The 21,099-nt window shown below is 38.1% G+C and overlaps 3 protein-coding genes across 12 annotated transcripts in view; 1 reads left to right on the top strand and 2 right to left on the bottom strand.

Annotated features, from left to right (window-relative positions):
* Positions 1–7,281, top strand: part of LOC131164761 (ion channel DMI1) — a 79,759-nt gene extending 72,478 nt beyond the window's left edge. For all 10 annotated transcript variants that reach the window (XM_058122190.1, XM_058122195.1, XM_058122192.1 and 7 more), the window contains 2 exons: positions 3,065–3,319; positions 6,441–7,281. In XM_058122190.1, the coding sequence (XP_057978173.1) occupies positions 3,065–3,319; positions 6,441–6,659 (474 nt within the window). In that variant the 3' untranslated portion in view covers positions 6,660–7,281. The remainder of the gene's footprint in view (positions 1–3,064; positions 3,320–6,440) is intronic.
* A 6,108-nt stretch (positions 7,282–13,389) lies between these two features.
* Positions 13,390–14,738, bottom strand: LOC131163867 (glyoxylase I 4-like). Its single transcript, XM_058120673.1, has 2 exons — positions 14,332–14,738; positions 13,390–14,060 (listed from the first exon to the last, which is right to left on the bottom strand). Exons 1-2 carry the CDS (start codon positions 14,535–14,537, stop codon positions 13,613–13,615), a joined length of 654 nt encoding a protein of 217 aa, XP_057976656.1. The 5' UTR covers positions 14,538–14,738; the 3' UTR covers positions 13,390–13,612.
* A 3,939-nt stretch (positions 14,739–18,677) lies between these two features.
* On the bottom strand, positions 18,678–20,027 carry LOC131163868 (glyoxylase I 4-like). Its single transcript, XM_058120674.1, has 2 exons — positions 19,680–20,027; positions 18,678–19,360 (listed from the first exon to the last, which is right to left on the bottom strand). Exons 1-2 carry the CDS (start codon positions 19,883–19,885, stop codon positions 18,913–18,915), a joined length of 654 nt encoding a protein of 217 aa, XP_057976657.1. The 5' UTR covers positions 19,886–20,027; the 3' UTR covers positions 18,678–18,912.
* Between the last annotated feature and the right edge of the window lie 1,072 nt (positions 20,028–21,099).

Here is a 21,099-nt window from a genome sequence, read left to right on the forward strand (position 1 = left end):
CTCATATATATGGACCTTTATCTTCTATTTTTAACGAGGCCATGATTAGCAGCTTGTTTCCCTGTTAATTAATGATGATGGAATATTTTGGTCAATGCTGATGTTTCATTTTTGGTGTCAAATCATTTTTTCTTTTATGATTAAAATGGGTATATTTCATAATAAGCAAACTATTTTTGACTTGAATTGACACAACTAAACATCTAAGTTTACAAAAAATATTCTTCTGTAAATTTATTTGCATCATACTCATTGACCATTATCTGAGACTGGAATAATAATCTTGTGATCAGCGGAGGTGTTTTTGAATATTATTGGGTTTTGGTTGGGAATCCCCTTTATCCAATTAAATTTTTTTTCCCCTCCTTTTCTTTGTGCTTTTTTCTTCTTATTCTTGCTCAAATCAGCCTTAGACAAATGCTCTTAGAGTCCTCTTAGTGGTTTGATCACTGCAAATAGCTACTCCTTCAAAATCTCTGGAATGAATAGTGGATCACATATGTAAGGCTGCTATCAAACTAAGCCTAGCCTAAACTATCTTGAGCCCGTACCAAACCTCACATGGTTTGTATATGGGTGTTATTGACCAACTTGCACAGACACTTGTTATGGTTGTAATTGTATTCTTTGTACTTTTTATGAGTTGGAGGTAGATGTCAGATATTTTAAATCACCATAATTTGTAATGTGTGCTCTTCATATTGTCTTATGTGATTTTGCAATGGAATCCAACCTTACCTGAGCTAGAAACCTTTGGCTTAAGCTATTGGCAGGGAATATCATTAGCTGTGTTGAAGTTTTGGAAACCAAACTCCCTCTCTCTCTCTCTCTCTCTCTCTCTATTTGATGCCTGATAGAGAAAAGAAAGTAGAAAAGGTAAAAGTGGAGAAAGAAAAGGTCAATACAGAGGGGAAGGAAACAGGGAAGGAGAGAGAATACTGTGGAGTGTGGAGAAATCTATGAAGGGATAAATAACTAAAAGAAAACCCAATGATCAATAATCAATAATCAACACTAAAATAAAACTGAATATTGGAGCTCACTTTCCACAGCTTGGACTGTGGAGAGTGATGTCTAGGCTTGGAAAGGTACCCACTTAGGTGTAGATAGAAACAAAAAGGCTTTAGATTTGATTCATATCACCATTTTTGGGTCTTGTGGGGGGTGAGAAATAGAGGAGCTTTTGAAGGATTAGATATGCTTCTTACACTTCTCATTGTTATCGAAGATAGATGGCTTAGTACTTTAACTTCTTGGTTTTCATAATTTTAAAATAAAATTTTGACTTTTGTTTGACTGACTTTAGTCCAACTCTTAAAAGTGTTGTCAGTCCAGGGGCTGACGGAGGAAAGACAGACTTGAGCTAATACAATAAGCCCAAATGCCTTTCATGATGACTGGGCTCAAGCCCGTAACAACGTAAAAAAGTAATGGGTAATGGGGTGGGTTGAGTTTTTATAAGAGGAGGAGGGCTTCCCTCATCTTGATCTTGGTCAATGTTGGACAAGATCCATTCAATCTGATCATCATCAGGGAGCATTGAGAAATTTTTCAGCAGCCAGTAGCACCTTCCAAATGTGACAGAAGCTGAGGGTGATTGTGGTTTTCCGTTGGATTATTATAATCTGCAGAGCTTTGAATCCTGCTGTTGTGAAGTTTCATTGAGTCATTCGATGCATTAGTGGAGCCTCCTTCTCATGTGTAAATATATTTATAGTAGGGGCACATTTTAATATCTCTGTCCTTGATGTTCTTTTCCCCCTAGATTGTTTATGATTGTGCAATCTCTTTCATGGCAAGTTTGTTTGCACTTTTGCTCCCTTGAACCTCAATGCAAGTGTTCTATATCGGAACCAAGGATTTTGCATGTACAGTATTTATGTTTTGCCCTTGAACATTTTCAGGACGATGATGATGGAGCCATTTTGGCTTCTTTCCAATGATCACAAGTATAGTTGAAGGCTGGTTTTTGGTACTCTGGTTTTAATCAGTGTGCCTTAAAACCTGTTAGGTAAAAGACGTGGATGCATAGTGCCAGCATGCAATGTTGTCTGAGAATTCATTTGTCTCAGTGAAATAATACATGCTTTAATGATAACTTGAACTTGCCCCATAAATCAATCAAAGACTGTTCTTTGTTTTATCAATTTTGTACTTTTGTTGAGGTAGAGCAGTGGAGGCTCATAAAAAAGTTGACTTTTACGTGGCCCAGAGTGTGCAGCGGCAGCACTGCAGAGTGTGCAGGGGAACTATCTCCTCCCTTGTCCCACATTGATGGAGTAAGGAAGGGGGCTTTTCCTCTTCTATAAAAGCCCATCCTCTCCCTTTTTCATTATATTACCTCTCTCACTTCCCTAAATTAAAATAGAATAAACAAAATTTCAAAATAATAATCAAAGTTGAAAGTAATTATGAATTATGAGTACAAGAATAAATAAACATGTTAAAAAATAAAATAAATTTATAGTTTATTTTTTGGTCAGATTTTTTGGTGAAATCAAACCAAAAATTAATATTTTACAAAATAAAAAAGTGAAAACTAAATCAATAATCCATAAACAGTTTTGTTCCTGTTTTTTAGGTTTTCGGTAATATTTGTTTTTTAGTGGGTGGTATGTTTGACTTGAAAATAATATTTTCCACTTTCTTGGGTATGCCCTTGGTGTAATGAAATTTAGGTTTCAAGCTTTTGGACATTGGAACTTCAGAAAGAGTGAATTATCATTGTTATATGACTTCTACATCAAGTATCAAATTAACTTGAGCATGATATGGATCACTATTGAATTCTATGATTCTAGTGCAGTCCCATCCACGACTAAGACCATTGAACCTGTATTGTCTATCTTGTGTTTGTAATCTCTGCATATGCACATGTTGTAGTCTCAACAAATATTGACTTGCATGCTTGCAGGATAAATTCAAGGCAAGATCATTGAAAGAGAAGAACAGAAAGTGATGCTATAAAATATGTTTTTGTTTCTATATTTTAAGAAATCTCTCTTGTAGTCTGGTCTACTTTTTTTATCACTAATAAAATTGCCTGACCTGTCTCGGGTTGCAGTCAAAACGTCTCCCTTGCAAAGATCCTTCACGGCATTCTGGATTCTCCCATAGCTCTTGGATCCGTGAAATGCAGCAAGCTTCAGATAAATCAATAATTATTAGTGAGATTTTGGACTCTAGGACAAGAAACCTGGTGTCTGTATCAAGAATTAGTGATTATGTGCTGTCAAATGAGTTGGTTAGCATGGCACTAGCAATGGTATCTGAAGATAAGCAAATAAATCGTGTTCTTGAGGAACTCTTTGCAGAAGAGGTACTGTTTGATACCCCACATAAGATCGATTATGATTTTTTTGTCAAATGAAGAAAAATATTTTTGAACATCATGGTGTTATTTAATGTATTATATGCTGTTTACAACTATCATTAAATGATTAGATTTTATTCTTTTTAGTTTCTAAATTGATTTTCTGCCTTAATTTATGTTTAAAAATTATATCACAGTATCATTATCTTGATTTTATTTCTAAGCAAATACAATTTTGTATGCCTCTAAAAATCATCAATAAAAGTAGAATAATATTATTTGCAATATCTAATCATGATATTTTAAGCTCACCTTCGCTACTGTGTCTAGTATAGTAATTTGATCTCTCTTTCAAAATGGATTTAGTTATAGTTTTAGTTATTCTTGATAAGCATTTAACGTTTATCAACATTGGAATTAGAAAAGTTAGAAGTAAGAGCTAACTCCATTTTCTGAATATAAAGAATAACCTATGTTCGTTTCTCTTAATATATTTATTTTCTTATTAAAAAATATATAATTGCCTACATGACCTACATGCCACATATCAATAGAAACAATCAAATAAGCAAAAAATGAAGATGCATTTTTTTTTTTTTATAGTTTTAGAAACATGTCTTGATGGGATTTTTCTCAGCAATGCAGGTACAAATGGCATCTTATAGTGACATATCCTTTTACTTGTATTTTAGGTTGGTTTACTGGTTTGTCCATGATGTAGATTTCGGTACCTTGGATCTATTATGCAAGGTGTAGGAGAAATTGAAGAGGATGTAATGCATAGAGTTAAAGCGGGTTGGGTAAAATGGAGAAGTGTTTCAAGTGTGCTTTGTGATCGTAGAATACCCTTAAATTTTAAAGAGAAGTTTTATAGGATGATTATAAGACCAGCTATGTTATATGGATCATAATGTTGGGTGACTTAACAACATATCCAAGAAGTAAAAGTTGCCGAGATGTAAATGCTTAGATGGATGAGTGGTATAACATTGAAAGATAAATTAAGAAATAACATATTTGTAGTAAGTTAGGCGTAGCTCCCGTAGAAGATAAGATAAAGGAGGGACAACTCAGATAGTTTGGGCACTTGCAATGTAGGTCACATAGTGCGTTAGTGAGGAAGAGTGAGTTAGTTACTGTGAGGGATAATAGAAGGGGTCAAGGCAGACCTAAATAACTTGGAATGAGATAGTGAGTAAGGATTAAATAGCCTTGAATTTTTGAAAAGAAATTGTCCATGATCACATACCTTGACAGAAAAAGATTTATGTAACTAACTTCACCTAGTAGGAATGAAGGCTTCGATTTGTTGTTTTTGTTGTGTTACTGAAAGCTTAATCATGAAATTGAGTAGGAAATTTTTGCCTGAAGTTATTTTAAAATCTAGAATACTTCTAGTAGCATATTTCTTGATTCCAACATCTTCATAGTATATCTTTCACTAAAATTTTCCAAATCTCTCTTGCACGTTTAATCCTTGCAGACTAATTCAACATTTTCCTAGGCTTCTTTTTCATTATCATAATTTTCAGTGTCCTTGTGAGTTGGATGAGTTGAAACAAACAAAACATTGGCAATTTCCAGCATCATTGAAACTTTTTGTTTCGCACATATCATATTTGAACCATTAAAGGGCTCAATTTTGGACACATATGGGACAGCTGTAGCTTTCTACTCTTATGCTTGTTAGACATTGAGAGATTGGAACACTATTGTTGTCACTAAAACATAAAAAATAATCAATAATACTTATTGAGGCGCATAGTCACTGCCCTTAACAGCATCTCAAATGTCAAGGGAAACAGTTTGAGATGTTGTAAAGCCAATATTTGAGCTAAAAGGAAATGAATGGCTGTCATGGGGAGTCCACCTGCTGAGGTTCTAAATGCACTACCCTTGTGTTTGGGAGAGACTTTGGATTTGGATTTGTATGGATTTGAACAAAGTATAATACAAAATTGTATTGAAATTTGTCCAAATTGACAAAGATACAAATCCAAGGCTCGAAATCCATGCTCTCAAACGCAATGTATGTATTTTTCAAGAGAGAGTTCAAGGCCCATGCCATTTGCACCAAACTCATCAATTTTCCTTTTTCCAGTTAACTCTGACTTGACTGAAAGTAATTTAACCCCACTGAGTCTGCTTTTTTGAAATGAAATTAAATTTGATAAGGTAAATGCACATAAAACATAAAATTTTGTTAAAATAAAATCATATGTTATATTTTCAAATATTATTTTATGCTATCTACAAATATATCATGGTTAACCTATTGAAAACATAAAATATTCTCAAGTATTATTTTATGCTATCTACAAATATATTTTAACCTGTTGACTATGTCATACTTCATTTGCTTGTGAACCATCTTATTAGTTTGCTGTGTCAAAGTTCCATGGGATGGTGTTCCCTTCTGATAAATATTTGTTGTGATACACATGCGTGTTAACTATTTGATTACTGTGCAATTTTCCTTTTAGGAGTGTCGGGCTTGTGTCATTAGTAATCTTGTACTGTTGTGCTTCAATTTCTTCCTTCTTTCTCCTATATTTCAGCAGTTACCATATATTTATGTCTAACTTGATACTGGTTTTGTCCTAATCCTTCTATTGATTGTATTATATAATAGTGAAGTGAGACACCAAATTATTCATTCTTAACATCACTGGTGATTAGATGGAAGGTTCCAACTTCTGCCTTTTAGCCCGTGTAATGCAATGATCATCTGAATCATGCAAAGAAGTTTGGGTGAAGATAAAATAATTAAAATGCTGATAATTGTTAGGGAAATTACAAAATATAGACACAACACCTGAAATGTATGACTAAAATTTATCCAATCTGTGCCCATGTGTGCATGCACGCTTGCATGTGTTGTGTTCTTGCATCATGCATGCCTCCTACTACATTTGCCTGGGCTTTTAATTGTTCCTTTTTTCCCCTCATTTTTCAAGGACAATGATTTTGGGCAGAATTCTAATGTCTTATATCTTTTATTTTGGATTTTCCTTGTAGGATTGCCTCCCTCTTCAAGTTTTTATTTTTTGATTAAGCTTCTAGTCATGAAACATTATCAAAATTATGAAATGCGAGCCTTATTGTATTTGATGGATTGTTCTTGCAGGGAAATGAGATGTGCATCAAACCAGCAGAATTCTATGTATTTGACCAGGAAGAGCTCTGTTTTTTTGATATAATGATTAGGGGTCGTCAAAGACAGGAAATTGTGATTGGATACCGCCTTGCAGCTACAGAGCGTGCCATAATTAACCCTGCAAAAAAGTCAGAGCCAAGGAAATGGTCCCTTGATGATGTGTTTGTTGTGATTTCATTGGGTGATTGATGAGACTACGAGAAATCTCTTTTTACCATTTTGCTGAGGGTATTCTAATGCAGTTGATACCCAAAGCTTACCCCAACTGCTGAGTGGACTAGTGATCATGGCCTTTCATGCTAAGCATGAAGTGTTTTCAATCCTTCCTACTTCCCTTGCCCCGTCCTTGCCTATTAAAATATCAAAATAGAAAAAATAAAAATAAATTATGCCACTTGACCCAACTCCCCTTATCTTTACGATTTTGAAAATTATAGCTGAATTTGGTTGAGCAAATCCACTTATTCTAATAGAAGGGATGACATCTCATAGAAATACAATGACTTGGCAATCTGCGGTTGGAGATTGCAACAGAGGATGGAAAGGTTAGTCCAGATATTTTGTACCTGTATTTTCCAGCTAATATAAGTTGCCATGGTTTAGCATTAGGTTGCTGTATGAATTGTAACTTAATTTGTATCCAGGAAAAATTCTCTCAGCCTAGTGGAGCATTTTAGGATGCCAATCATGATGTTGTAAGCTAATTTGTTGTACCTGAGTATGAACTCATCATTCTAAACTGAATGTTGGGAAGAAATTAATGAAATGTTAATGTGGGGGACAATTTCCTCATGGATCCCTGTTTATATAAGTTTACCAATTTGCATATTTTTGACATCGATTTGGTTCATTCTGATTTTTGTCATACTCAGGGACGGTTCTATTTCTGTATTTCCATGCCGTGATTGGCATTGGCACGACTTAGAGAAGATAACAAAACAAATGGAAATCCAATGGCATGGCAAGCTATGATACTCAATTGCTGACGAGTTCACAAAAAAGAAGACTAGGGTGGACGAAAAATAAGTTAGGGTAGAGGTACTGTGTATGAGATTGTCATTGGAAGTATGCTGTGCTTTGTAACTTGGAACTTTAAACACGTTGTACCGTATGAATTATCATTCTAAGCAGCTTGTTAGCTTACCCCCCCCCCCCCCGGCGGCACCTTGCAGGTGAATGAAGTAATTAATCTTGTATATTTCAATGCATAATGATAAATGACTATACATTGCTTTTTATACATGTTCAGAAATGAACAATGATATATACACAGTAAATGTTGCAACCAAGACTCAAGGAGATAATTGAGGCTTGATTGGAGGAGTGATTGACAGCTTGATCGGAGGAGCAATGGTAGGTGTCGACACTGGAGGAGAGAGAGTAGGTGTTGACTTATCATGCCCTCGCAAGATTGACTGGCCGTTAAGGACACCAATTGGTTCGATGGGTAAGAAAAGGTAATTGAGGCAGCGTTTTGGTAAGAGAGTCAGCTAGTTGATCAGAAGTATGAACATGAGAAACACGTAGGCGACCTGTAGCAACTTGATCACGAACAAAGCGAAAGTCGATGGCGATGTGTTTCATACGAGAATGGAAGACTGGATTGGCACATACATAGGTAGCACTCGTGTTGTCATAGTAAATGACCAGAGTAGGGGATACAGGTACACGCAGCTCTTGAAGGAGATTGATTACCCAATTTACTTTTGTTGCAGTTGAGGCAATAGCTCGGTATTCGACCTCGGTGGAGGAGCGAGCGACATTCTTTTGCTTTTTAGAACTCCAAGAGATGGGATTGGCGCCAAGAAAAAGAATATAAGTAGAAGTTGAAGTCCGATCATTAGGATCACCAACCCAATTAGCATTGGCAAATGCATGAAGTTTTCGAGGGGAGTTTTTACGAAGCATGATGCCATAGTCAAGGGTTCCAACTAGATAGCAGAACAAGCGTTTAATTGTTGATCAATGAAGGGTGGAAGGAGAGTGCATGAATTGAGACAACTTGTTAATGGCAAAGAACACGTCAGGATGTGTCAAGGATAGGTATTGCAATGACCCAAGAGTTTGACGATACAAGGTAGCATAAGTTGCCATCCGACAATGTGAGAGTTTCAGTTGTTGCAAGAGGGGTAGAAATAGGCTTGGCATCATTCATGTTCACTTGATGCAAGAGGTCTTGCATATATTTCCTTTGAGGTAGAAACAAACCATTAGAGGTAAAGTAAGCTTCAACCCCAAGAAAATATGAGAGATTACCAAGATCCTTAAGAGAGAATCGTTTGGAGAGAACAGTGATGAAGTCTGTCACATAAGCAGCGGAGGATCTAGTGACAATGATGTCATCCAAATAAACTAATAGATAAATAATTGTGTTGGAAGAGTGGAGCATAAACAATGAGGTATCTAATCGAGAGTTAGTGAAGCCTTCCGAGATAAGAAAATTGCGAAGTTCATGGTACCATGTGTGAGGGGCTTGTCGAAGCCCATATACGGCCTTGTGTAAGCAACAAACATGATTAAGAAGATTGGAGTTGGTGAAGCCAGGGGGCTGGTCCATGAAAACTACCTCAGATAAAGAGCCTTGCAAGAACGCATTATTCACATCTAGTTGGCGAAGAGACCAACCGTTAGTTACAGCAAAAGTAAGTAATAACCGAATAGTAGCAGGTTTGACAACCGAACTGTAGGTTTCAGGAAAATCTATCTCAGGTCGTTGATGGAAACCTTTGGCCACTAAGCGAGCTTTATAACGAGCTATGGTCCCATCAGGATTCCTTTTAATTCTATAGACCCACTTACACTCCAATAACATTTTGTGTAGGAGTACGTGGAACAAGAGACCATGTGTGATTGGAGAGTTGAGCATTGTATTCCTCGCTTATGGCTTATCGCCATGGGAGGTGTTGCTGGGCCTGTTTGAAGGTGGAAGGTTCAATAGTGGATGGAGTGGTGGTTGTGTGAAGGTCAAAGATATGTTTTGGCTTTGTAATGTTATTACGTAGCCTAGATAAGGGTGAGGTTCTACTGGAATAGTAGATGAGGGAGAGGACATCGGAGATGAGATACTTACCTGGGAAGGATTGGATGCATCTGATAGTGGAGGTGTGGAGGAGGGTCCCGAGGATGAAATGGCTTGGTGTGGAGATTTAGTCTGGTAAGAAGAAGACTCACCATGTGAAGTAGTAGTAAGAGGAGGAGATATAGACTCAACTTGAGGGATAGAGACGACATGCAAATGGAGGTGATTAGGAAAGAAGTAGGAATAGACTCTTGAGTTGATTTGGATAACCAGTTGGTGGAGGAAGGTAAGATGAAAGATGATGTGGTGTGAGAATTGTTATTCTGAAGGGGAAAAGTGTGTTCCAAAAACACGACATGTCTAGAGATGTAGATTTTATTGGTGGAGGGATCAAGACGCATATAGGCATGATGTGGAGTTGAGTATCCAACGAATATACAAGGACAGGACTGTGGTTGGAGTTTGTGAGAGGTGTAGGGTCGCAACCATGGGTAACATAGACAGCCAAATATTTTCAAGGATAAAAGAGATGAGAGAAAGGAGATTGGTGACGTGTTACTGGAGAGGACATTCAGTTGATGAGGTAAACGGCGGCTTGAAATGCTAAGGACCAATATTGGAGTGGAATAAATGCATGATGTAGTAAGGCTAGTGCAGTTTTAACAACATGACGATGTTTATGCTCAGCCGTGCCAACATGTTTTGGGGTATGAGGAGGAGATTTGAGATGATGAATACCAACCCGAGAGAGAAAATGTCCAAGACTAATGGTTTCACATCTTCCATCTGTATAAACTGTTTTAATCTTTGTAGAAAAATAATTTTCAACAAGAGATTTAAATCGTTCAAATATGGAAGTAACATCTAATTTTTTCTTGATAGGATAAAGTCAAGTGTATTTGGTAAAAGTAATCCACAAAAATAACGTAATAGTGAAAATTATTTTCCAAAGGTCTAGAACAAGTTAATGACGAGACACCAAAGGGTAGTTTGTGACTTTTACTACGTAAGCATGCATTACAATAGTAAGACAAGAAACTGGACTTAGAGAAAGGTAGTTTATGAGAGGCAATGATTTGATGAAGAATTTTGGAGGACGGATGACCAAGGCGACTATGCGGACTGATGGTTGGAAGGGGAGCGTCTGGACAAGGTTGTTGTGAGAGCCGAGTGTTGTGGTGAAGAGGTTGTTCTGCTAATTGAAGTAGGCCACTCATAGACGTTTCCTCTATTTCGGCCTCTCACCAAGGATGCCCTCGTGGTTAGATCCTTCACAAGAAAAGAATTCGGAAAAAATTCAATAGAGGTATTATTGTGAGAGCAAAATTGAGAGACAGAAAGAAGATTTTTCTTGATGTTATGTGCATACAAAACATTATTAAGTTTGAAAGTGAAATCACATGAGTTAAGAGTGGTAAATCCAATGAGTGATAGGAACGTTATTACCATTTCCAACCATGACATCATCATTGCCACTATTCTCATAGTGAATGGACATGTTATGCAAATCTGAGGTGATGTGATGAGATGCTCCGGAGTCCACTATCCAACCTGACTGATTACTTGGAGTTTCGTGAGTTGTGAAGTTGGCTTGCGGCCAGGTGATGGGTAAGGAACATGATCTGCATACTTTGGCAACGTGACCAAGCTTGTCACACAATTGATAGATGACCTGAGGTTGGTTCCATTGAAGTTAGGCTGCCAAGTTTGATTTGAGGAGTTTGACATGAGTCCTTGAGTTTGTAAACCGCTAGAAAAATTTTGGTTGCCACGGTTTCTATAGGAATTCTGTTGAAGCTAATGGTTGTTGTTCCCTAAGTAGCCATTATTGTTTCCTCCAAATCGAGATTGTTTTTGAAAAGTATTGAAGGTGTCATTTCTGCCTTTCTTACTGTGTTGCTTTTGGGAATATTGGGCAGTGATGTGAGAGTCGGTCGAGTATAATCGGTCGAGTATAATTGTTTGAAGCTCGTTTCATAGTCCATAAGCTTTTCCACTAATTCTTCAAAGGAGATGAGTGATTCTCTTGCACGTAAGGCAGCTTTGAGTTCTTTGTAATCATTGGTGAGACCATTGAGTGCTTGGACCACTATTTCTCTATCACTCAAATTGTGCCCAATTATGGCAAGATCATCAATAATGGTTTTAACTGTTTGTATAAATTCAAAGATGCTCTTTCCTGCTTGACTAACCTTGGTGAGGGAATCAATTAGACTAACCATTCGAGTATTAGATTTGTTGGTATAGGTAGTTTTGAGTTTGCGCCACGCCTCCTCAGCATTTTTGCATCGAGATACAAGTGGTCCTGTTGGTCCAGTGACAGCTGTTTGGATAGTAAGAAGTAATAGTCGATCTTGACGAATCCAAATTTTATACTTTGGATCATTAACTGGTAGGCATGGATGAGTTTTATCTACAAATTCCATGAGATTATACCCAAGAAGAAGATTTGTCATTTGGGAGTTCCACATTGAATAGTTTCCACCACTAGAAAGTTTGTGGGTAATAAGTGTGGATGTATTGATTGAGACAACATGAGAATTTTCTGGCGGATATAACTGTAGCTTTACTAGATGTAGCCATAATTAAACGATGGGTGAAGATAAATAAGCTAGTTGTACGAATATATAGGAGATCAGGGGTTGAAATTTCTTAAGAGAAAAATTGGAAAGGGGACAAATGGATGGAAAAGTTCTATGATCGGAATGCAAAGCTCCCTATATATATATATATATATATATTTGTATATATAAAATTACGGAATGTAGGAATATGAGAAAAGAAGCTGCTGTATATTATTTTAAGGTGGAGACACTTTGAAAATGGGGAAGAGCTCACTTTAAAGTGAAGACACTGTTTGGGGTGAGATGCGAGCAACGGTGACCGGCGAGAGGAGAGAAGCGGGCGACCGGAGAGACCCGAGGACCGAGAGGATCTGCAGACTGCAGCGATGGTGTGCTGGTGCTCGGCTGCTGGAAGAGTAACTGGGGAGAACCTGAGGGCCAAGAGGATCTGCGGACTGCAGCGACGGCGTGCTGCGTGCAGTGGGCAGATCAGAGGGCAAGGGGTATGGTCGGCGCTGGAGCTGGAGTCGGAGTCGGAAGTGTTTCCTGTGACGGGCTGGAGGGAAAATGGGTTTTGGGGTTATCTTGAAGAGTCTCTGTTCCGAAGCTGGCTGGAGGGAAAAGGGGTTTTGGGGTTCGAAGGCCGGACAGATACAGCAAGATCCAAATAGGGTGAGAGGGGGACGAAGCAGGGAAGTTGAGCGGAGCTGTCTGTGTTGGGATAGAGAGAGGAGAGGCGCAGGTGGCTTGTCGATTTCACGAACCGACAGGCTCTGATACCATGAATGAAATAATTAATCTTGTATATTTCAATGCTTAATGATAAATGGTTATACATTGCTTCTTATACATGTTTAGAAATGAACAATGATATATACACGGTAAATGTTGAAACTAAGACTCAAGGGAGATAATTGAGGCTTGATTGGAGGAGCGATTGACAGCTTGACCGGAGTTGACCGGAAGAGCAATGGTAGGTGTTGACACCGGAGGAGAGAGGGTATTGACTTATCAGCAGGATCTCATCTCCTTTGACATGCCAAGTAACTCAAACCCAAACCATTGGTTTCTGTTAATATAATTTTATTTGTGCTGACGAGCAGCCAGTTGTTTCCTTATTGTGCTGGCTCACAGCCCCTTCTGTTTGGCTCTATATCCTGGACCCCACTCTTCGGAATGCGGTGCTTAAATGCTAAATCACAAAGGAAGAAAGTACGCCAGATACGCATGCGCACGTTGATGCAAATGAGCATTAGGTCTTTGCTCAAAAGTCCTAAGAAAAAAATAAATAAAATAAAAAAGAAAGAGGCCTCCTAAATTGGGTTGTAAAACGAAATACGAATGATGCTAATGCTTGCATTATATAATTATCATGGTGGAGCATACAACTTAAATAATGAAGCCAGACTGACATGCTTCAGCTACTAATTACTAGAACCTCCCTCGCTTTACGCACTGAACACCACAAAAACCTTAACAAAAACATAAAAAACAAAAAAGCAGAAAAAAACCATAAGACTTTCTGGACTTGCATCAAAGGATGTCTCTAGAAGTATCTTTCAAATGGCGAGGTCCATCATGTCCATCACGAAGTTATCCATCATCAGAGCATCAACTTCGCCTGAGCAATACTGGAGCATGGAGCTGCGCTTCCCTGGATGGAAGGACGATGGAATTGGCATTGTCTTATGGTTGGTTGTGCTGGGATTAGTAAGTTGCTTTTGAAGAGGGCATGCCGAAAGCGGAAGAACGGGTAGGTTCTGGCAATTGCAAATCTCAATCATGTAGCCATCCGGGTCATGGAAGAAAAGCTGATCCACTGTAATCCCAGCTTCCTCTACTACTGCCGTCACGTACTCGATTCCTAATTGTCGCAGCTTGTCCATCAGAAGCTCCATGTCGGAGCATTGGAAGGAGATGTGGTTGTCCTTGGGATTAATCTTACCCTTCTTTGTAGGAACTTTGTCAGATTCTAATAAATGGATGCCAATCCCATAATTGAACAACCTGAGGAATTCAACACCCAAATTATTAATTAGGATATGATATATCCATCTAGTACTGTGGAATATAATTCCAGGATTCTGGGCAGTTTTTAGTTAGAAATTTGGTTAAAATAGATAACCACTTCACATGAAATGAGCTGATTACAAAGCTCGATATGGATATGTGATGTTAGAGAACCAATTCAAAAAGCAAGAAGGTTATTAATTGATATGAAGGCTAGGGAGCAGCGCAGGACATTGAAGAAAAAGAGAGAGAGAGATAGCAAATATACCAGGCTCCTTCAAATTTGAAGGAAGAAGGGCGTTTGATGAGAACAAACCCCAGCACATCCTCGTAGAAGCGAACAGACCTGCTGACAGATTTGCAGACAAAGGAGACATGGTTCAATGACAGCAATGGCAGCTTAATATTGGATGACCAGCTGCTGCTTCCCCCAGTACCCATCTCCTCCACACTGCTCACAATTTCTCTCCCCATCTCTCTCTCTCTCTCTCTCTCTCTCCTCTGGCGTTTGTCCTGGTGAGACTGAACCGAAACCTCAACTTATAAAGGCTATAGGGAGTGGGTGACAGAAAGGAGTCAATCACTCTCTCTCTCTCTGGCGTTAGTCCTGGTGAGACTGAACCGAAACCTCAACTTATAAAGGCTATAGGGGGTGGGTGGGAGAAAGGAGTCAATTAATTTTATTGAGTAAACAGAACACGTGGGGAGAGAATATGGGTTGTTCTCGTTGAATCTCAGCCTTACAGCCTACGAACAGGAACGCGTTTGGGGATCCCTCACGCCGAACTCATTTCTCATCGCATATTTCCGCGTGATTCTTTTCTTTTTTTTTTTTTTTATCCGTAAAAGTAATTATATTCCTCAAAATAGTATGTACAAAGGCTTCACATCTAACACAATCATTCATGAAAGGAAAACTCCTAAATACAATCTAGCCTAGGCATACCTAGGGGCAAACCAGCCAGTCAACCAATCTTATTACATTCCAGGAAAATGAATTTAGGTCAAAAGTATAGAACTCTCCATCTCAACTCCTCAGCTCATGGAGATATGGGATTTTTTCATTAACAGTTCTATATATGTGCATCTGAATATATTTTATAATAGCTTCAATCGGTGTGTCATTCCCTTTAAACTTTTTCACGTTTTTGAAATGTTAGATTCCATAGACAGTTGAGGCCAAACTTTTACCGGAGAGGACATTCGGTTGATGAGGTAAATGGCGGCTTGAAATGCTAAGGACCAATATTGGAGTGGAATAGATGCAAGATATAGTAAGGCTAATGCAATTTCAACAACATGATGATGTTTATGCTCAGCCGTGCCAACATGTTTTGGGGTATGAGGAGGAGATTTGAGATGATGAATACCAACCTGAGAGAGAAAATGTCCGAGACTAATGGTTTCACTACTTCCATCTGTATAAACTGTTTTAATCTTTGTAGAAAAATAATTTTCAACAAGAGATTTAAATCGTTCAAATATGGAAGTAACATCTAATTTTTTCTTGATAGAATAAAGTCAAGTGTATTTGGTAAAGTAATCCACAAAAATAACGTAATAGTGAAAATTATTTTCCAAAGGTTTAGAACAAGTTAATGACGAGACACCAAAGGGTAGTTTGTGACTTTTACTACATAAGCATGCATTACAATAGTAAGACAAGAAACTGGACTTAGAGAAAGGTAGTTTATGAGAGGCAATGATTTGATGAAGAATTTTGGAGGACGGATGACCAAGGCGACTGTGCCAGAGACTGATGGTTGGAAGGGGAGGGTCTGGACAAGGTTGTTGTGAGAGCCGAGTGTTGTGGTGAAGAGGTTGTTCTTCTAATTGAAGTAGGCCACTCATAGACCTTTCCTCTATTTCGGCCTCGCACCAAGGATGCCCTCGTGGTTAGATCCTTCACAAGAAAAGAGTCAGGAAAAAATTCAATAGAGGTATTATTGTGAGAGCAGAATTGAGAGATAGAAAGAAGATTTTTCTTGATGTTATGTGCATACAAAACATTATTGAGTTTGAAAGTGGAATCACATGAGTTAAGAGGGTAAATCCAATGAGTGATAGGAACGTTATTACCATTTCCAACCATGACATCATCATTGCCACTATACTCATAGTGAATGGACATGTTATGCAAATTTGAGGTGATGTGATGAGATGCCCCAGAGTCCACTATCCAACCTGACTGATTACTCAGAGTTTCATGAGTTGTGAAGTTGGCTTGCGGCTAGGTGATGGGTAAGGAACGTGATCTGCATACTTTGGCAACGTGACCAAGCTTGTCACACAATTGATAGATGACCCGAGGTTGGTTCCCATTGAAGTTAGGCTACCAAGTCTGATTTAAGGAGTTTGACATGAGTCCTTAAGTTTGTAAATCGCTGGAAAAATTTTGGTTGCCACAGTTTCTATAGGAATTCTGTTGGAGCTTATGGTTGTTGTTCCTTGAGTAGCCATTATTGTTCCTCCAAATCGAGATTGTTTTTGAAAAGTATTGAAGGTGTCATTTCTGCCTTTCTTACTGTGTTGCTTTTAGGAATATTGGTCAGTGATGTGAGTCGGTCGAGTATAATTGTTTGAAGCTCGTTTCATAGTCCATAAGCTTTTCCACTAATTCTTCAAAGGAGATGAGTGATTCTCTTGCACGAAAGGCAGCTTTGAGTTCTTTGTAATCATTGGTGAGACCATTGAGTGTGTGGACCACTATTTCTCTATCACTCAAATTGTGCCCAATTATGGCAAGATCATTAATAATGGTTTTAACTGTTTGCATAAATTCAAAGATGCTCTTTCCTGCTTGACTAACCTTGGTGAGGGAATCAATTAGACTAACCATTCGAGTATTAGATTTGTTGGCATAGGTAGTTTTGAGTTTGCACCACGCTTCCTTAGCATTTTTGCATCGAGATACAAGTGGTCTTGTTGGTCCAGTGACAGCTGTTTGGATAGCAAGAAGTAATAGTCGATCTTGACGAATCCAAATTTTATACTTTGGATCATTAACTGGTAGGCATGGATGAGTTCCATCTATAAATCCCATAAAATTATATCCACGAAGAAGATTTGTCATTTGGGAGTTCCACATTGAATAGTTTCCGCAACTAAAAAGTTTGTGGGTAATAAGTGTGAATGTATTGATTGAGACAACATGAGAAATTTCTGGCAGATATAACTGTAGCTTTACTAGATGTAGCCATAATTAAACGATGGGTGAAGATAAGCTAGTTGGGCGAATATATAGGAGATCAGGGGTTGAAATTTCTTAAGAGAAAAATTGGAGAGGGGACAAATGGATGGAAAAGTTCTCGGAATGCAAAGCTCCCTATAAATATACAAATATATATATAAATATATATATATATATATGTATGTATAATATATATATATATATATATTTGTATATATAAAATTATGGAATGTAGGAATATGAGAAAAGAAGCTGCTGTATATTATTTTAAGGTGGAGACACTTTGAAAATGGGGAAGAGCTCACTTTAAAGTGAAGACACTGTTTGGGGTGAGATGCGAGCAACGGTGACCGGCGAGAGGAGAGAAGCGGGCGACCGGAGAGACCCGAGGACCGAGAGGATCTGCAGACTGCAGCGATGGTGTGCTGGTGCTCGGCTGCTGGAAGAGTAACTGGGGAGAACCTGAGGGCCAAGAGGATCTGCGGACTGCAGCGACGGCGTGCTGCGTGCAGTGGGCAGATCAGAGGGCAAGGGGTATGGTCGGCGCTGGAGCTGGAGTCGGAGTCGGAAGTGTTTCTGTGACGGGCTGGAGGGAAAATGGGTTTTGGGGTTATCTTGAAGATTCTCTGTTCCGAAGCTGGCTGGAGGGAAAAGGGGTTTTGGGGTTCAAAGGCCAGACAGATACAGCAAGATCCAAATAGGGTGAGAGGGAGACGAAGCAGGGAAGTTGAGCGGAGCTGTCTGTGTTGGGATAGAGAGAGGAGAGGCGCAGGTGGCTTGTCGATTTCACGAACCGACAGGCTCTGATACCTGTTTAGAAATGAACAATGATATATACACAGTAATTATTTCACGAATGAAATAATTAATCTTGTATATTTCAATGCTTAATGATAAATGGTTATACATATCTTCTTATACATGTTTAGAAATGAACAATGATATATACACAGTAAATGTTGCAACTAAGACTCAAGGAGATAATTGAGGCTTGATTGGAGGAGCGATTGACAGCTTGACCGGAGGAGCAATGGGAGGTGTTGACACCGGAGGAGAGAGGGTATTGACTTATCAGCAGGATCTCATCTCCTTTGACATGCTAAGTAACTCAAACCCAAACCATTGGTTTCTGTTAATATAATTTTATTTGTGCTGACGAGCAGCCAGTTGTTTCCTTATTGTGCTGGCTCACAGCCCCTTCTGTTTGGCTCTATATCCTGGACTCCAACTTTTCGGAATGCCGTGCTTAAATGCTAAATCACAAAGGAAGGAAGTACGCCAGATACGCATGTGCACGTTGATGCAAATGAGCTGTAGGTCTTTGCTCAAAAGTCCTAAGAAAAAAATAAATAAAATGAAAAATAAAGAGGCCTCCTATACTGGGTTGTAAAAAGAAATACGAATGTCCGCAGTATACGTTCTAATTTTTGCACGCAAAAGGAGATGCTAATGCTTGCATTATATAATTATCATGATGGAGCATACAACTTAAATAATGAAGCCAGACTGACATGCTTCAGCTACTAATTTACTAGAACCTCCCTCGCTTTACACATTGAACACCACAAAAACCTTAACAAAAACATAAAAAAAAAAAAAGCAGAAAAAAACCATAAGACTTTCTGGACTTGCATCAAAGGATGTCTCTAGAAGTATCTTTCAAATGGCGAGGTCCATCATGTCCATCACGAAGTTATCCATCATCAGAGCATCAACTTCGCCTGAGCAATATTTGAGCATGGAGCTGCGCTTCCCTGGATGGAAGGACGATGGAATTGGCGCTGTCTTATGGTTGGTTGTGCTGGGATTAGTGGGTTGCTTTTGAAGAGGGCATGACGAAAGCGGAAGAACGGGTAGGTTCTGGCAATTGCAAATCTCAATCATGTAGCCATCCGGGTCGTGGAAGAAAAGCTGATCCACTGTAATCCCACCTTCCTCTACTACTGCCGTCACGTACTCGATTCCTAATTCTCGCAGCTTGTCCATCAGAAGCCCCATGTCGGAGCATTGGAAGGAGATGTGGTTGTCCTTGGGATTAATCTTACCCTTCTTTGTAGGAACTTTGTCAGATTCTAATAAATGGATGCCAATCCCATAATTGAACAACCTGAGGAATTCAACGCCCAAATTATTAATTAGGATGTGATATATCATCTAGTACTGTGGAATATAATTCTAGGATTCTGGGCAGTTTTTAGTTAGAATTTTGGTTAAAATAGATAACCACTACACATGAAATAAATTACTCGTAATTCTGCATGCTCTAGAATGCAAGAATGAGCTGATTACAAAGCTTGACAGCTTGATATGGATATGTGATGTTAGAGAACCAATTCAAAAAGCAAGACGGTTATTAATTGATATGAAGGCTAGGGAGCAGCGCAGGACATTGAAGAGAAAGAGAGAGAGAGAGATAGCAAATATACCAGGCTCCTTCAAATTTGAAGGAAGAAGGGCGTTTGATGAGAACAAACCCCAGCACATCCTCATAGAAGCGAACCGACCTGCTGACAGATTTGCAGACAAAGGAGACATGGTTCAATGACAGCAATGGCAGCTTAATATTGGATGACCAGCAGCTGCTTCCCCCAGTACCCATCTCCTCCACACTGCTCACAATTTCTCTCCCCATCTCTCTCTCTCTCTCTCTTCTCTGGCGTTAGTTCTGGTGAGACTGAACCGAAACCTCAACTTATAAAGGCTATAGGGGGTGGGTGGGAGAAAGGAGTCAATTACTATCTCTCTCTCTCTCTCTCTCTGGCGCTAGTCCTGGTGAGACTGAACCGAAACCTCAACTTATAAAGGCCGTAGGGGGTGGGTGGGAGAAAGGAGTCAATTAATTTTATTGAGTAAACAGAGCATGTGGGGAGAGAATATGGGTTGTTCTTGTTGAATCTCAGCCTTACAGCCTACGAACAGGAACGCGTTTGGAGATCCCTCACGCCGAACTTATTTTATTTCAACGCCCTTCTACGTACTCTATTGGCATTAATACACATTCTCATCGCATATTTCCACGTGATTCTTGAATGTATCTGAATTAATTTTTTATTGGGAGTAAGGAGTTTGGACTTTGTATTCTGAATTTTTATTTAATAAATTTAAGTATGACATAATATAGAACATATGGAATAGCTTTTCCTTTAGAAAGTTTGAACTTGAAATTTTGAAATATTAAGTTTTTTTTCTTTAAAAAGAGTCACTTTCTTTTTTATATTTAGTTATCAAGAAAGTGAGAAAGAAAGAAAAATATATAATAAATTAATAAATAAAATTTTAGTTTTAAAACCATTAGCATTGGATTTTAAAATTTTTATAATTAAATTAGAATAAATTTATTTTTAATAAGATCTAATATTGAGAGAAATTATAATAAAAAATAATTTTTTTTATTTCCTTTTCCTTTTTTTCACTAATGAAAATCTTTAATCCAAATGGACCTAGTTAATTTAAATATAATATAATACAAAATTATGTTAAATTTCCTTTTATATTCACACATTTTAAATATATTTTTTAAAATTTTTATATGCTCTCAAACCCCATATAGGCAAATTTGTGATGGTGGATGGTTTTTTTTTTTTTTTTTAATCAACCCTATATGGAATTGATTTAAGGGTAAATGAATAAACCTTGCCTTGAAGCTTGGAGTTAGGACTTTAATTAATATGTTTAGATAAAACTAAATAAAATTAAATTAATGATGCACTTAAGAGCATTAATTTCGAATCTTAGATTTGAATTTGAGTGGATTTGAATAAAATTTAATACAATTTTATATTACATTTTGTCCAAATCTATATAAATCTTTTTAGGTCTCTGCCAAACAAGAATAAATTTATCTAA

The sequence above is a fragment of the Malania oleifera genome, chromosome 9, assembly GCF_029873635.1.
Source record: "Malania oleifera isolate guangnan ecotype guangnan chromosome 9, ASM2987363v1, whole genome shotgun sequence".
NCBI classification, from domain to species: Eukaryota; Viridiplantae; Streptophyta; class Magnoliopsida; order Santalales; family Ximeniaceae; genus Malania; species Malania oleifera.